Source organism: Sceloporus undulatus, chromosome 6 (assembly GCF_019175285.1).
Source record: "Sceloporus undulatus isolate JIND9_A2432 ecotype Alabama chromosome 6, SceUnd_v1.1, whole genome shotgun sequence".
NCBI lineage: Eukaryota > Metazoa > Chordata > Lepidosauria > Squamata > Phrynosomatidae > Sceloporus > Sceloporus undulatus.
In genome coordinates, this window is record NC_056527.1 from 169245532 (window position 1) to 169262871 (window position 17340).

At 47.7% G+C, this 17340-nt stretch overlaps 1 protein-coding gene across 10 annotated transcripts in view; it reads right to left on the reverse strand.

Annotated features, from left to right (window-relative positions):
• Nucleotides 1-831: 831 nt before the first annotated feature.
• TLE3 (TLE family member 3, transcriptional corepressor) overlaps nt 832-17340 on the reverse strand; it is a 33691-nt gene continuing 17182 nt past the window's right edge. For 4 of the 10 annotated variants that reach the window (XM_042473213.1, XM_042473210.1, XM_042473208.1 and 1 more), the window contains exons 7-20: nt 14726-14930; nt 13803-13819; nt 10652-10771; nt 9975-10025; nt 9332-9484; nt 8311-8443; nt 7686-7885; nt 6643-6719; nt 5785-6034; nt 5123-5370; nt 4378-4525; nt 3462-3612; nt 3042-3118; nt 832-2472 (exon numbers count right to left, since the gene is read on the reverse strand). In XM_042473213.1, the coding sequence (XP_042329147.1) occupies nt 2365-2472; nt 3042-3118; nt 3462-3612; nt 4378-4525; nt 5123-5370; nt 5785-6034; nt 6643-6719; nt 7686-7885; nt 8311-8443; nt 9332-9484; nt 9975-10025; nt 10652-10771; nt 13803-13819; nt 14726-14930 (1938 nt within the window). In that variant the 3' untranslated portion in view covers nt 832-2364. Of the gene's footprint in view, nt 2473-3041; nt 3119-3461; nt 3613-4377; nt 4526-5118; nt 5371-5784; nt 6035-6642; nt 6720-7685; nt 7886-8310; nt 8444-9331; nt 9485-9974; nt 10026-10651; nt 10772-13802; nt 13820-14725; nt 14931-15633; nt 16327-17340 lie in introns of those variants that run through there. The other 6 variants (XM_042473214.1, XM_042473212.1, XM_042473209.1 and 3 more) reach the window with 4 other exon arrangements.

The window sequence follows — 17340 nt, forward strand, 5'->3', positions numbered from 1 at the left end:
TATGCAGAATGACACACTGATTGTGCTATGCAAACTTTGTGCAACATTGTGCAACTGAACCAAGAAATCAAATACGGCACCAAATGCACAACCAAACATGCATGTCCATCCAGGAGCAAGTGCATCACTACTACAACCTTAAATTAGATGTGGATTTTCTGCACTGGACAGAAGAAGTGCTGGATCCCTTCCATAGGGACTCAGGCAAGTATAAAGATCCCACAGGACTCTGGCCCTTGTGCGTTTTCCACAACACTCTGGTACACAATGTTCTGCAGAACCAGGTGCCTTCCAGCAGAGTCAGTTATGAAGGATTGCTTGGGGATATACCTGAGAAAGACACTGGAAGGTTCCTGTCAAAATACATCCTTCAAGTACCTTTTAAAATCAACTGGAAACGCACTCTACATTCTCTCAATAATCGCAACATGACTTTTGAAATGAAATGTAGCATTTTTAAATCCCTCATTAACAAGAACAGTAACTAGTTGCTAGTTAACAGTTATTTATTATCTTAATTATTTCCACATCTGGGGTTTCCTCAGATAATTTCATCTCACCACCAACCCCAAATGGCGAAAGCGTAATACTCCCCCATTTTGTTTCTTGCCTAAGATCTCCAATGGGTTTCTATGGCTGAGCTGGGACTTGAACCCTGGTCCCCCTTGAGTCTATCTATTTCATTGGTTGTTCTCTTCCCAAACACATCCGAACCATTTCTGCAATGCCACCAAGTTATGGGTCTCCCTTTCCACTCCATCTGAATCCACACCGAGAGCCAGGAAACACCGAATCGGGCAACAAGACCAGTCAAATAACTTCCACACTCCATTTTCCTTTATGCACCGGCATGGCCTTTAATAAAAACAGGTAGTTTTTTTTTCTTTCACCTTTTAAGCCATAGTTACTTCTTTTCTTTCTTTTTTTTGAAACCAGATCAAAATCAAAAATTAAAAAATAATCCATAAAAATGTGGTATAAAAATTCACTTCCATCTGCTGCTACATTACAGGGCAAGATCTTCTGCTACACAAATAGGTAGATTTTCCCGTGTTTTTAAACGTTTATTTAGTCCTTTAGTACAAAACGCACGGAGACGGGTCTCCCTCCCTCCCTCCCTCCCTCCTCCCACACCCCTTTCTCCCCCCAAATTTTGTTTTGCTCCAATAGCCGAAAGAGAGAAGACCCTCAAAGCCACAGAAAAACCTACCGTACAATCACCCTGGCCCCCACCAGACAGAAACCATGTTTGTTAGTAAACTTAAGAAACAAAAACAACAACCTGTATTTAAACGTTATCATCTCTATTAGTTTAACTTTTCGTCGGAGTAAAAAAAAATCCACATAAAGTTGCTCTTATCTTTATTTTCCTTGGCTCCCTGAGCGTATTGTTTGACTGTTGCTTTCTTGAAAAGAAGACTCTTCGTTTCTAGGCCTGAAGATTGTAAAGGGGATGATGGAAAGAAAGCCCACCCGGAAAGGCAGGATCCTTTTGCTTGCTCCAAACACACAAGTGCTTTTTCCAAAAAAGAAACAAACCAAAAAAGAGCGAGAGAAAGATAAAATCCACAGAATGCAAGATTTCGGTTGAAGTCGCCGTTAAAAAGCAGGAAGATCCAACCAAAGCCCTCCTTGGATACCCGTTCCATACTGCGCCGGAGGGTCCTGGCACAACGCAGGGGACATAATTCACTTGGAGGACAGTAGGACCAGCTCCTCCTTGGAGTAGGAACAGCTCTCGCTGTAGAGACTCCTCAAGGAAATACTCAGAAGAGCTCTGGGGAAGAGAAGATGGCCGGCACCATCACCACCGGAACGAAAACCCAAACGCAACACGGTTACAGCAGACCCAAGAAGAAGAAAAAAGGAATGGTGGGTGAGAAGCAAAAAAATACACAGCTGGCACAGTTGTCCCAGGCGGAGACCCTCACCATATTAAAACTCATCCACTATTTACATTTCCTACAAGTCTCGCGGAGGGGAAGAATCGCCCATCCCTCTCTCTCTGCTGAAAAGCGAACGGATGCCGCTCTCCTTCCGAACACAACGTGAGAACCGAGAGATGAAAACCCAGAGGAGGAATAGTTTCAAAAAATTAAAAGATGCAAACTGACGAGATCTCAGAAGAAAATAGAAAGTATCCCTCGTAGCCGATCAGCCAGGACCAAGCTTGAAGGCCTCAATCCACCCGAATTATTCCAAGTAACGCCAGGGAAGATCCACTCAGGTTGTGTTAACTCCGCATGGAAGGGCATGATGGGAATGGTCAGCAGCCCTCCACCATGTGTCCGTTGGCTGGAGTCCCCATGCCGCCTCTGGCCAGCTTGTGGCCTGTCTGGAGTGTGATGGCCCCTCAGAAGATGCTCAATAGATCACCTCATAGACAGTGGCCTTCTTGTCACCTGAGCCTGTCACAATATACTTGTCGTCTGCGGAAATGTCACAGCTTAAGACTGACGAAGATTCTTTCGACTGCAATGAAAAGGGTGGGAGGGGATCAGCATTTTAATTTTCTCAGCGCTGGTGATGTTCAGGAACCCCCTCCATTTTTACTAAGCTATACAAAAACCGAGAGGAAACAACAGTTTTATAAGCATGTAATATAAAACAGGGAGAACTCAGGGTAGGTTTTCTGACCCTGATATCTTCCTCTAGAGCCTTATTACCCTTAGAGCCAAAATCACAGAATTGGAAGGAACCTCAAGGGCCACCAACTTCCCACCAGGAAGGAATGGAGAGCTGAAGCATTCCCAGGAGAAGCCCATCCAAGCTCTGTTTAAAGATCTCCAAACACGGAGAATCCACTGCCCTCAAAGACAGTCCATTCCACTGCTAAAGAGCTCTTAAAATAAAGAGGTTCTGCATAATATCAAGGTAGAATCTCCTTTCTTGTAATCTGAAGCCCTTGGCTCATGTTCCTGTCTCTGGAACAGCAGAAAACAAGCTGAGTCCATCCTTTGCATGACATCCAGATATTCAAGGATGCCTATCGTGTCACCTCTTTGTCTTCTCTTCTCCAAGCTAAACAAACCCAGCCTTACCTGGAATATGCTGGCTCCATAGGGAGTCCTCCAAGCGTTGAGCAGGTTGTCCTTCCCTGTGCTCACAAACCACTTCCCTGCAAAGCAGAGAGGGAGAATTTACTCCCAGATCAGAAACCAAGAGTGACTGCTCCCCCAGGAATACGGTTTTCTGAAAATCCCCATTTACATTTAGCAAGGAGTATCCTTCCACAGCTCCCAGGCCGGCTCAAACCACTGACCACAATGCCTCCTCTGACAGGCAGTGTTTCTGATTAAGAGAGAGACCTTTTCTGGCTCTACACCCTGGAAGCCTTTATCCCAGTGACAGAGACCAAACCGAGAGCCTTTTCCTTGCAAATGTTTGGGTGCTTCCCCCCAACATACAACAACCCCCTCAGAAACCCTCCTGCCCATTGGGGTAACTACAAAGTAGCTTACCGCAATAGGCAAACTTCAATGACAGGACACAGCTCTCGTGAAGGTGGAGCTGGTACTTGTCAGGCTTGGTGTGGTGCAAAACCTCCACGTTGCTGCTCTCCATGCCCACGGCCAGCCATTCGCCCGTGGGGCAGTAGCCCAGAGAGAAGATCTGTAGAGGGAAGGGAAGAGATTGCAAAGATGGACATCTCCAGGAAGGAGCACAGAGATACACTCCAAAACAAGTGACATGAATGAGAAAAGAGGAAGAGAAAGGAGCAGGAGGGAGCCAGTTCTGCCCTAAGGGACCCACTGAATCTTAGGCTCATGGTTGACTTCCCATGAGCAGCAAGGACAACAAAGCACTCAAATCTCCCAGGGATGCAACCAACACAAGAGAGGCAGGCATACTCAACCTCTCCTGTTTTTCTCAAGATCAAACAATGTCCCCACTAGCCTAGGAAGGGCTCCCTTGGCACCATGCTGGCTGGGGAGGATGGGAGTTGGAATCCAATACTGTGGGGAGGGCACCAGTTTGGGAGAAGGTTGTTTCCTGACCCTAAAAGGGAGCTCTGCAACTGTTTAAAGGCCTCCACAGCCTCAGGAATGGGTCTGCACAGCCCCCCTCCATGGTACTCCGAATAGTTTATCTGGTTGTCCTTCTTGTGCTTAGGAGTTCCCGAAAGAGGATTCTAGAGCCAAAATGGTGCCTCTGCAGCCTCTTTTTCTGCCATTAAAAACATTTCAGAGGGCCCACATTACAATGCTAAGGTCCATGTGGGACCCCTCCAGAACACAATTCCCACTCTCCCTACAATATGCATTCCTCCTCTGTCCAAAGTAACTTCTGCAGGAATTCCCCTCCCTCTCCAATCCCACCTCATGTCCCTACTCAGCCTGGAGGGTCCATGGGCAAGCGAGGCCAGGCCATTCTCACCTGGGAGGTGAAGTCGTGCTGCTGGAGCTGCCTTCCCTCCCGAAGGTCCCAGGAGCGCACGGTGTTGTCCAGGCCCCCCGTCCAGAGTTTGGTGCCATCGTGGGAGATGTCAATGCAGCTGGCGCCATCCGTGTGGCCTTGGAACTGCCTGAAAGGGAGCCCAGGATTAAGCCAGAGAGGGGACCACTGGACCTTCTTCTATCCTACTAAATGCTCTTGGGTCCAGTTAACTGTAAGAGGGGCTGGAGAGCCTGGTCTCCTCCTTGCAGGGAATCTAAGTGAGACTAGATGACTCTTGGATAAGAGATCACCAGGAGGAAATTTCAGAAAGCATTGCCAGGTCAGGCCAGGAAAGAAATCCTATCTGAAGGGCAGCTTGCCAACACAGCTTGACCACAGGGAGATAAGATGGCCCGGGTTCAATTCCTGGCATCTCAGGAGTATAAAGGAGCCACCATGGAGTAGTGGCTTGAGTGTTGGACTATGACTCTGGAGACCAGGGTTCGAATCCTCGCTTGGCCATGAAACCTACTGGGTGATAGGTTCACCTTAGGGTTGCCACAACGACAACAAGGGCTATAAAAGAGTCCATCCTGAATCTCTGGACAGTAATGGCTGCTGCCAGTCAAAGTTGGCAATACTGCCAGATGGACCAAGGGACGTGGAGGAAAGACCTAATAGACGTCTCCCAATGTCCACCACCACCTTCTTCTCAGCTGACCGAGGCTGGAGGACCTCCTCTCACCTGACCAGCGTCTGGTTGTGGAGATCCCAGACCGCGATGTTCCCGTCGCTGCAACAGGAGAAGCAGACTTTGGCGTCCGGGCTGATGGCCAAAGCATAGCAGGCTGGAGCGGAGGAGGTCAGCTCGGCCTTGATCCGGGGGGTTGGGGAGGCCAGGTCCCAGATGGTCAACGTACTGGCCTCCCCACCCACGATCAGCGTCCGCCCGTCCGGGAGGAGCTTGCAGGATCGGATGTAGTTGTCCCGGTTCTGGTGGAAGGAAAACCCCAACATCAGCCATTCATTCAATAATTTATTATGGTCATAGACCAGCATAGCAAGAGATAACAGATTTTGCCCTAAATTGCATAGGCTATATTTACTGTGCCATTGCCTTGAATAGGATTTGAGCATCCATGGATTTTGGTATCCATGGGGGATGCTGGAACCAAACCCCAAGGGATACCAAGGGCCCACCGTAATCATCATCATCATCATCATCTCCCCCTCCCCCCCAATTGTATATAATGGGGCTTGAGCATCCACAGATTTTGATATCCACTGTGAGTCCTGGAACCAAACCCCAGCCGATACCGACCGTCTCCACTGTATTAATGTTTACTTATTATAAATTAAATACTAAATGCAATAAACACACACACAGACACCCATTTCCCCACTTACCAAGCAATCCAGCTGTGAGATGGGACTTTTTGTGCCCGGCTGGCTAATGTCCCAGATCTTCACGCATCCTTTGCCCCCAGTGTAGACGTGTCTGGTGGGGTTGCTAATGGTCACGGCACACACCACTTCTCCGTGGCTCAACGTATTGATCTGGCGCGCGTGCCGGGGGATGCCAGGACCAGCCAAGGCGTCGTGGGGAAATGGGACCGGCTGCATCTGCCCGTCTGCACTCACATGGAAAGAGTAGGCTCTGCGGGAGGATGGAGAGGTTGGCTCGACTGGTGTGCTCCAAAGCCAAGCCAAACAGTCTCCTGGGGTTCATGTAGCCTAGCTCTGGATTTGGATTTTGGAATAAAATACAGTATAGTACTTTATAAGAGATCTGCCCACTTCCACCTTGTGAATGAACAACCAGGAGCATCGTAGCCACATCCTCAAAGCATCATGTCAGTGCTCAAAACGTTTCAGGTTTAGGATGAGAGAAACTCAACCTGTAACTGGTTACTACTCAAAGACACCCCCTTCCAGCTCTCCAGTAACTACTTACTGTCAAGATGCCCTCCTTCCAATTTCAAGCAACTAGTTACAACCAAGAGGCCTTTTTGACAGCTGCCCTTTCTTTTGCGCTTTATTAGCACAGCAGGATCATCATCATAACTAAATGCACTGAGATACACTTTTGTCCTATTCTCTGCTCATCTTTTTCCTTGTGCTTTGAGTCTTAAATTTCAATGGTACCCCCAGGGGCAGGGAGTGCCTTACTATGTCTCTTGTAAGCTATTCTGGCAGAGACTGAATGTTTCAGATAAATAAAGGTATTATGTTTTGGGGGAAAGAAAGAGGCAGGGTCCAACTCACGGCTTGCCGCCAGGGATGGATGCCAGGCTGGTGGGCAGGACTGGGGCTCTCATGGGCGGATGCGGGTCAAAGCCAACCTGAAAACCAGAGGAAAGCAAAACTCTGATGGAGACGGGGCAGAAAGAAACAAAGGCCTCTCACAAAAGATCTTGAGTGAAAAACAATGCAATGGAAGGGCTGCAGAGTCAAAGGGAAATGCTGTATGTGAGCACTTTTGCAGAGTTTCCTTTCCTTCTCCTTTATGAGAGGGACAAAGTGGTGGCAGAGGAATAGCCATGCTTCCAGCCACAAGAAGAGAGATCTAGCATTGGAAAAAGGGATGATGGCATGCCTTAATTCTGCTGCATCCCATATATTCAGAGCTGCGGGGAAAGCAGACTGTGGAGGGACTGTGTCAGATGCATCTATGTTCCAATGACTTATGCAACTGCCTCTGACTAGTTACCAACTGCATCTACACTGTAGAAATAATCCACTTTGGCACCACTTTTAAGTGCTGTAGTCCTATGGAATCTTAGGATTTGTAATTCAGCAAGGTCTTTAGCCTTCTCTGCCAAAAAGTGCTGGTGCCTCACCAGACTACAAATCCCAGGTTTCTGTAGATGCACCCACCGTTTCATAACAAAGTGACATTGCAAAAGGAATGCAACAAATATAGGTAAAGTCACTCCATCAATGAACTGAGAAACCATTTCTCCCTATTTTGCAGAAGTTACATAAAAAGTTTCTGGACTGCAGTTCCCAGTAGCACCTAGCCAGCACAGCCAATGGTGAAGAATGCTGGGTGTTATAGTCCAACAACCTCTGGAGGGCCAAACAATTCCCACTCACGACTGAAGCCAATGCTTCAATAATTGTCGCCCAGGGAGTTCATCCAAAGCAGCTGATTCTATCAGTTTGGACAACGTTATGAAAAGCAACCCACAGTAGTCCTGGCAATCTGAGGGACAGGTGGCTCTGGGGATGATGGGAAAGATGGCCCCAGCCTCTCCCCTCCCTCCCTCCCTCCCCCCATAAATATAAGAGCTAAAAGGTTTACGTACAGCTCCAAAGCTAACCATGGGAGACCGTCCATAGGCAGCAGCAGCCGCAGCAGCTGCAGCGGTCATCTGCGGAGGGATGTTGTGAAGGCTGGCATAGGCCCCAGGGCTGGTGAGGGAGCCGTTCATTTCGTGGTGCCCCATCATGGCAAAAGGGGTGGTGTAGGAGCCGGCAATGGAGATTGGCGTCCGCAGGGCAGATGCTGGAGGATGGAGAAGAGAGACAGAGGTTGGTTCCACCCAGAGCTGGCTTTCAATAGTCTCTAGACTGGCTGAACTGGTTTTAAGCATTCTGGTTTGAAACTTCCCATTTTTTAAAAAGTCTGTTTCAATGACTCCTGTTGCTCTAAATCATTTGACACTATTCCAATTGATATTAGACTTCCTTTCTGAAGGAGGCTAGCTTGACCCCTTCTCTGCTTTCCTTTCACTGGCAAGCAAAAGCATTTTTATTTAAGCAAGCATTTAAGGGTTAAGCAGGGAAGGGTCTTAATACAGATATATATTCCATCTGTTTTTAACCTTTTAACTGCCCTGCTGACATGGAAGCCAACAGCCAAGACTGCTGAGAAGCTTCACCCGAAAGCCAGAGAAATCACAACCCAGCGCTGCCAAGGGGATGACATACCCAGGGGGTCCATTCCAGAAGGCTTGCTCAGCATTGGCCGAAGGCCCGGCGTGCTACTCGTTCCAGGGGTTGGCGCGTCGTTCCTCGGTGTGGGAGTGTTGGATTTCAACCCCGGGGTGGAGGACTTGTCATTCTGATGCAAAAAAAGAAGTATGATTGAGAGGCAGTTTGGCAATTCACAAACAGAAATCCACAAGGGGAAAAAGGGGGAGCCTTGGCACAGAGGCAACACCAGCAGAAAGCATTCTGCCTCGGAAATCCAGTGCTGAGATTCAGCTGCGGTTATCATTTCAGAAGCAGAGGTGGAGACTGAGTGGCCCATGCGCCACATGTGGCCTAATGGGGTCATATTTAGCCATCACACTCCCCCTGTTCAGGAAATGTGAATGCTGGACAGTGACTTTGGAGACCAGAGTTTGATTCCTGGCTTGGCCATGAAACCCACTGGGTGACCTTGGGCAAGTCACATCTTCTCAGCCTCAGAGGAAGGCAATGGCAAGAAAAACCATCCTCTGAACAAAAACTTGCCAAGAAAACCTTGGGATAGATTTGCCTTAGGGTCTCCATAACTCAGAAACAAGTTGAAGGCACAAAACACAAAGATAAATACATCCCGCAAAAGGCCCCTAATAAACAAACCCAGAATAATAACATAATAATAATAATAATAATAATCATCATCATCATCACCACCACCACCACCACCACAAAGGCAGTGACCCAAAATCTTTTCCTGTTTAGAGAAATGGTGAGGTGTGGCATAAGAACCACAGTGATTCAGGAAGCAAGAAAACAGGATGAAGGTAGCCCTATTTGTAAACCTATTTGGAAGCTAGTCTGGGTTGCTTGTCAGAACACTAACAATGCAATGAACCTGATCCCCCATCCAAACAGAATCCGCACCCTGGACAGCTCTTTTAAAGCATGAGATAAAGCTTGGCATGGATTCCCTGCCCTGCTAACATGGGGCCCACCGCCATGCAGAGTGCAATGTGCCCCAATCCGTCCATGCGTGACTTACATGGCCTAGGTCTTTCGTCTTGGAGGAGGGAGTGCTGCTGGAAGAGGCAACCGAGGCGGGGCTGTTTGGGGCGTCCTTTTTCAGGCACCGTCCTTTGTCCATCCCATTCTCCGGTGGCGAATGGGCAGGACTCACTCGGGGCGTTGTGGGGTCCTGCGGTCAAAGGGCACACAGAAGAAAGCAGGTGGTATTTTACCAAAACATTTAAACCTTACCCCATGGCATCAGTATTCTCTGCTGCAACCCACTGAACTACAACACTAAAGCTCTTTAGCAGAAAATTCACAGTCCCTCCTGCATACTATAAACCTCCAGATGATGGAGCCATGACAGTTCAAGTGGTGTCAAAGTATTACAAATGTGTAGTGTGGACACACTCTTAGGCTTTATCTGTCCTGCAGAAATAATGCAGCTTGACACTGCCATGGCTCAATGCTATAGAATTCTGAGATTTGCAGTTTCCTGTGGCCCCAGAGCTCTCTGACAGAGAAGGCTAAATATCCTGCAAAACTACACCTCCCAGAATCCCATAGCATGCAGCAGTTAAAGCGGCGTCAAACTGCAGTATTTCTGCATCAGTCTCTAAATGTGGGTTTACTTTCATATGGGATTGGAGAGAAGGTAAAACGAGAGCCAAGCTCACCTCGTTGGAGACGTCCACCACCAAGTCGTCACTCTTGTCTCCGTCACTGTCCTGAAAAAGGAGCAACAATTCTGTTGGAAAAAACAAAGCAAGACCTCCTGCATCCCAACACCGAGCTGGACCCAAAGGCTTCTGTCCACCCCAGCATACAATCCCTAGACTGACCATTGGAGCCTCATGTCCAGCTGGGTTGAAACTAACTCCTGTCTACAACTGTAATACCACTTCCCCAGCCAAACTAAAACCACCATCTTAATCATAAAGGGCCTTTTTATTTCAACATTGAGCCTTCTCCTTGCAAAGCGTTGGAAGTCTCACTTCCCACCAGAACTGTGAGTTGGAAGTCCAATTTCACATCTTAACATTGAGATTCACCATGCAAAACTATTAATTTGAACACAGCCTTGTTTCCAAAGGAACAAGAAGAATCATCTTGGCTCAAGCCAAGGGCAATGGTGGCTCCCATGTCAGTGGGCCACTGCATCCTCTCCAAGTCTTAGTCCAGACTCCTTTAAAGATATTAAAGACGGGCAAAACCCAGAGTGGATTTAATGCCCATTGACACAGGAGTTACCAGCCACCAGGGCCCAAAGGACTACCTAGCCCAGCATCTCGTCTTGTCCAACAGAGTCTGCTCCTTTAGCTTTGCTACTCAACAGGACCAGCAGAGGACTTACGTATCGGCTCATGCTGTCTTTCTCCTCGGCTTTCCGCTTCTTGGACTCGATGCTGTATTCAGCGGAGCTCCTGTGCTTCTCACTGTGTCTCAAACTCTCCGACGGAGAGATGGAATTATTCTGAAACAGAATAATGCCTGTGGTAAATAGAGATGGTCAGGGAACGAAAACCCATATGCCAACATACGAATGCTGTTGGAACATAAGCCCTGGGCCCCAAGGTTACAAAAGGTAAAACAGATAAGGCCAAACATTTTCTAGTTCTTTCATAGCTGCTCTTCTGATTCCTAGTCTTCTTCTGATTTCTTGACTGCAGTCTCCATTCTGATCAATGTTTGGTTCAAGGTACGAGGTCCTCAAGAGCAAAGACATACAACTAAGCACGAAAGTCAGAATCGTATAAGCAACTGTTTTCCTCATTGCCATGTATGGATGCAAGATTTGGACAATTTAGAAAACGGATAAAAAGAAAGTGCATTCATTCAAGTTGTGGTGCTGGAGAAGAGTGCTGAGGATACCATGGGCAGCCAAAAAGACAAACAAATGGGTCATAGAACAGATTAGGCTGAGAGCTCCCTGGAAGCCAAGACAACGAAACTGAGACTGTCATACTTTGGCCACATCATGAGAAGATGCGGCTCATTAGAAAAGACCATAATGTTAGGAAAGGTGGAAGGAAAGAGAAAGAGAAGAAGACCAAAGGTGGATGGATTCCATTAGAGAGGCCATGAGCATGAACTGAGGACAGTGATGGAGGACAGAGAGTATTGGAGATGTCTCATCCGCAGGGCAGCCATGAGTCCAGATCAATTGAAGAGTAGTTGACAACAACAAATGGAAACTTTTAAACTAAAGTTCTAGGTTAGATTGCCTAGGCTGAATTTGTATAGATCCTACATGGTTATTTTTGTTTTCTTTATGTTCAAATTCTACCCCTCTCTCTCTCTCTCTCTCTCTCTCTCTCTCACATGGGGAAAGACAGGTTCTCACAAAGCTGCTGCCAGCCTATTAGCTTGTCCTTGCTCCAGCTGAAACCTGCCAGGCAGAACCTACCCATCTCCTCCTCAACCCCCTTCCAAATCCCTCAAGCCAAGAGAAAAGCAACTCTCCCGAGACCCCTGCTCCATCCCACCCCCTTGGCCTCCCTTTCTTTCTATTCTTGTCTGAATAGGCAAAGCCTGGCAGTTCATGTTTCCTGGGCGTCCCCAATAAGCCGCTTTGCCGATCAGGCTGCCTCCTTTCTTCTCAGCTATTCATGCTGAAAAGGTCCCCGGCTCTCAAAGGAACCGCAGCCGGCCTTTTCAGGCATTGATTCAGGCCGGCTTCCAAGAAATCCCACGGCTTGGAACAGGCCTCTGTGTGTGTGTTGTGTGTCTCTGTGTTTGCTGCAGCCCTTCCGTTAGGAAACAGGGAAGGAACCTTCCGGAAGGTGGCTGCTGTCCCTTGGCCTAGCTTAGGGTACCTTAGGAATGGAAACCAATACAGCCAGCCCTCCACATGCGCAGCTTTGACTTTGGCAGATTTGATTAATATGATTAATAGGTCCTTCAGTGAAAATCTGCTGGACGTTCCCCATAGGGTCAGACTGGAGGACGTAAAGAGTCCTAGAGAAAACATCTCATAATTTACAGCGATATATAAATAATGCTTAACAACAACAACAACAATTTCTCTGGGCATCTGAAGGTCCACCAGTGGGATTCTATGGTCCATTTCTGCCTGACCTAGAGATTCCTAAAGAAAACACTTCTCTGGGCATTTGTAGGTTCAAGATGGAATTTGGAAACTTTTTTCCAAGATGTCCAAAAGAGGAAGAACGATTCCACCATGTTGGGAGCCCCCTTAGCAAATCCCAGAATTCCATAGTGGTGTCAAACTGCAATAATTCTGCAGTGTAGATGCAGCCTATGTGTCGAGTCACCTTTCAATAACTGAGTCAATGGATCTATGCCAATAGCTCTAGGATACAGGTCATTCTTTAGGGTCAAGGGTGCATGAAAATGAAAAAACAAAATAAAAAAACCACTTGACCCGCCGACACAACTCTATGGTCAACATCCAGCAGAAATTGACCACAGAACCACACTGGTGGACCTACAAATGCCCAGAGACATGTCTTCTCTAGGTCCTCCACTTTGACCCTATGGTTAACTTCCAACAGATTTGCACTGGAGGACTTAGAAATTCCTAGAGAGAACATATTAATCAAATCTGCAAAAGTCAAAGCTGCAAATGAGGAGGGCTGACTGTATTTGTTTCCATTTCCAAGCTGCCTTGAGTCCTGATGTTAAACGCAGGATATAAATAAAGGAGGAGGAGGAGAGGAACCAGCATGGCCGCCTTCCTCAAAGGCCGCCGCGTCTACCCTGAAGCAGCCTGATAGTAGGAGGGCTTTTAACAATGGCTACGGCAAGGCCTATTAAATACACCCGCACCCACGTCCCTTTTGAAGGAGATTAATGCCAGCCGTTCCAGCTCTTGCTGCAAAGTCTCTGGCGACGTGCCGAAAGCCAGCATAAGCCTTCCTAAAAGGAAGTAGCATCGGCGTCTGAGCCCAGAGGAATGGTGCTCATTAATGCGCAGGCAGACGTGGGAGGAAGGAGGGAAGGGGGCTGGATCTCAGGAGGCCCCGCCATTCGTCCGTCCGTCCTTTTGCCATCCTGGAGATGGTTAGTTAACTGCCTGACCTTCCGAGTCCCACTCAGAGTCAGGCGGTAATCGCCCCAGTCATCCCCAAAGATTAAATGACCCAAGATAACAGAAGAGCTCTGGGGAACCAAATCGCCCTCCTAATTGCCGGAGGATTTGGAGCTTCACCCTGCACAGCTGTTCTCTGCTCAGGCTCAAACCACTCTGGCTTGCAAAGCCGCTGCAATTGAGAAAAGAATCTCAAAACCCATCAAATGGAGGGAGAAAAAGAAGCAGAGGGGAAGAAGTCAAGTCGCCCTGAAACACTACCGAAGCCCAGCAAGGCATGCCGGGTCGGCGTGTTTCATTGCAACTTTTTCCGATGAAGGGGAGACGAAACCCGGTCATCAGATTTGAAAGTCAGACTGAGTGCAAATCCCATTAGACATATATTTTCATATCCTCAACAATATGCACCTCGAAATAAACACAGCAAAGTCAAAGGGAACAAAAAACTACTTACTGCGCTGGAGTCGCGATCTTTCCAGAACCGAGAACCAAATCGCAGAAGCGGTGGAAGCCAAGTTAAAAAGCCAAGATGGAAAAAGAAAGGACACAGGAGAGAAAAGGAGGGGAAACAAAAGCAAGAGAGTGAGAATCTTAAAAAGAGAACACCAATCTCAACATTTCTTTGCACAGAAGGGATTTCTGGTTCAGCTCAATAAAAAAATAAAGCCAATGCTGCCTTTTTCATCTTCTTTTGCTCACCAGACAGGATCTTGGCTACAAAAAAGAGACAGCTAAAGCAAGATGCAAAGGCTTTCTGTCCAAACCTGGGAGGAAGGAACAAAACCAGTTTTCCCCACCATTGATACCTTTGGAAGGGACTCCTCAGAAAACATTCACAGGCTATATGCTGCAATTGGTTCAAAAAGCCATTTTGCAGGTGGCCAAGATCCACAAATAGGTGGGCTTTCTGCCAGCAGTATCAAAACAAGAACATGTAGGGAACCCCAAGCCATCTTCAATGCCTCTTCCACCTCTAAGAGCAAACAGGATCTGTTCCAGAATACAATTAAAGAAATTCAGAGCAGGGGTTGGGAAGCAATGATCTGGGATTCCCTGAAGGCTGCATCTCTTTCCCTATGAACTCCACTGTTGCAAGGTTTCCAAGCTTTGGCATGAATTTTTGCTCCATTGTAAAAATCAGGAATTCTTCTTCAAATGGGACACAGGTCCATTCTTGTATTGTTAAAGCTCAAAATGAAATGTATTTTTCAAAGTGAGAATCAGACTCCCAGCTCTTTATGGTTTAGGTTTTTCTCTTCTCTAAGCGGGATTTTCTGTAGTCCATGTGGCCCCAGGGCTGAAAACTATCTCCTGGGTCCACCCCAGTTCCCCAGCCCTCCCTCCTCGAAAGGTCCGGCAAGGCTGGTCTCTCCTCACCTCGGTGGTCCAGGTCGTGGTGGTTCTTCTCGTCCTTGACCGCCAAGTGGGCTTGGCTCCCAAGGGCCCCCAGAGCCAAGAGCCCTGAGCTGCTGCCCGTGACGGGGGCGATCCCCGGAGGTGGAAGGCCTGACGGATGGGGAGGGAGCTGGACTGGAGGCCCATGAGCCGCGTGCGAGAGGTGCTGGGCTTGCAGTTGCTGCTGCTGTAATAAGACCAATGGTAAGAAGTGGCAAGGAGGGACAAAACACCCCAAAAGCATGTATGACCTGAGAGGTAAGGAAGGATAGGGAAGAGTAGGGTAGAAAAGCGAAGGGCAGAAGAAGAGTCGACACACATCCTAATGCACATGTCAGCTTACAAAACTAAAAAGGTGCCTGTATAAAATAAACATTTAAATCAGTGGTTCTCAAACAGTAGGGGAGGGGTGACAGTTGCTTAAAAGGGGTGCAAGTCTTGGAGGCCCTGATCCCTCCTCTTCTACTTTCCCAATTTTTTTATGTGTAAAATTTACACATGCACTTTTAACTGTATTGGGTTTTAATTTTGGTAGGCTGCCCTGAACCCCAATGTGTGTGTGTCTGTCTCTCTCTCTGTGTGTGTGATGGAATAAATGAGTAACAAGTAAGTAACAGTACCCACAATCTGTATTTGTGTCTAAGTATACAGATGTGCCAGGGTGCCAACCTTGTGCATTTGCCCAGGCCAGCAGTCTAACCCCTTCTTCTGGATGCCCACACGTGTCAGAACGGGCACATGCGTGCTACAGTATGTGTACATTTCTTCTTTTCAAAGGGGGACTAAATAGGTAATTGATATCATGGCAGCTGCCAGAAATAGAGAGGCTGGCAACCCTGCCCAGCTCATCTCAACGGATTACTGAAGATCACTTAACAGAGATCAGTTACCTTGCAGGGCACGCCAGAGACGCAGGGGCAGGGCAAGCAAGGAGCTGCGTCTGGGAGGAAAAGGGCACAAGCGGCTCCTGGCAGGCGGAGGAACTGCATTGGAGAGCGGTGGACTTTCCCTTCTTGGAGGAGGTGGGTGGGCATCTCGAGGGGGACACTTTAGCTGGGTTTTCCTGCATGGCAGCAGTTGAACTAGATGGTACCTGGGGGTCCCTTCCAACCTCATGACTCTGGGGAAAGGAATCAGGTGGCCCTCCAAGCTGGTGGATTGCAACTTCCAGCATCCCCTGTGGTAGCTTGGGAGGATTGCTGGGAGATGTAGTTCCAGAATATTTGGAGGGCCACTGCTCTCCTTGTCCTGTTCTTCTCCTGGAAAGAGGACCAGCTCCCAAGTAACACTGTCTGGTGTGGTGCAATGTACAAAACCAGAACAGCTCCTCTTCAGCCTCACAGGATTCCTACAAACCTAGGAAATACCATTCTGGCTAACAGAGGAAGTATTGCTACCCAGTTGTTTGGGATTTCCCAGAAAAAAAGTACCGTTGGGCAACTATAAGGTTGGAAAGGACCTCAGAAGTCATCTGGTCCTAGTTTGAACAATAGAATAAAGAAATATGGCAAAAATGGCAAGTTGCCCTAAACCAGGGGTAGGCAACCCTTTTGAGCCAGGGGCCGGGTTGCTGTCCCTCAGACAACTGGGGGGCCGAAGCCAAAAAATAAATAATTAAATAATTTTAAAAAATTAATTAAATAAATGAACCAGGGCAAATGGAGGACAAAATTTTCAAATGGAGGACACTTTTTAAATAAAAAATGGAGGTCATGCGAAAAAATTTGCTGATTTTTAAAAAAATGTTAAGATAAATGCATGTTTCTGAGGCTTCTATAGACAATTGCCCCACCATGCCCCTTGCACGAGACGCCAAAGGCCCCGGTGGCAATCGGCGGCAGGACCGGGCTGGGGCCGGTCCCAAGGCCTCGCCGGGCCGCATCCGGCCCGCGGGCCGCAGGTTGCCTACCCCTGCCCTAAACCATCAGAAAGCAAAGGTGTCACTGTCTCAGCCATCCATGTGAGCAGTGTTGGAATATTTTTGAATCCTGGGCAAGGAAGACTCGACTTGTAGTTGTAATCTGTTTCTATTGATTTCATCTGTAGGCTGCCCTGAGCTCTCATGATATAGGGTAAGATATAAACATTTTAAATTAACAATCAATCAAGTCAATCAATACCCAACACTGGGGTTGAGCAGCTTAACCAAATGTGCCTCCACACATCCAGCGGCAGCTCTGCTTCCACATCTTGAAAAGAATGTCCAATTGTGTTCCCAAAGGGATTTACACCCGCGTAAGGCTCCAAGAGGATTCAATAAATCCCACATTGGAGCAACCTTGCACTAAACAGAGCTGCTCCGCTACGGAGAAAGGGCCAAAGGCCCACCATAGATGGACCACCTTGAACGTCTTGGTGAATTCCATCCAGCTGCTCCACCTGGATGGACCTTTGGGTTAATTGCTTTGGAATTTAGTAGGACCACATTTGAGGAAAATGCATAGCCTGACGGAGAGATGAGGTTAAAGGACTGGTTTGTCGACTGAAGAAATATTTCAGAGGTGGTGGCCACATCCAAAGAAGCCCCAGCAGAAGGCTATACCGCTATATCATTGCACAGCACACTCTGAATTGGATTATCTCCATCCTGCTTCATG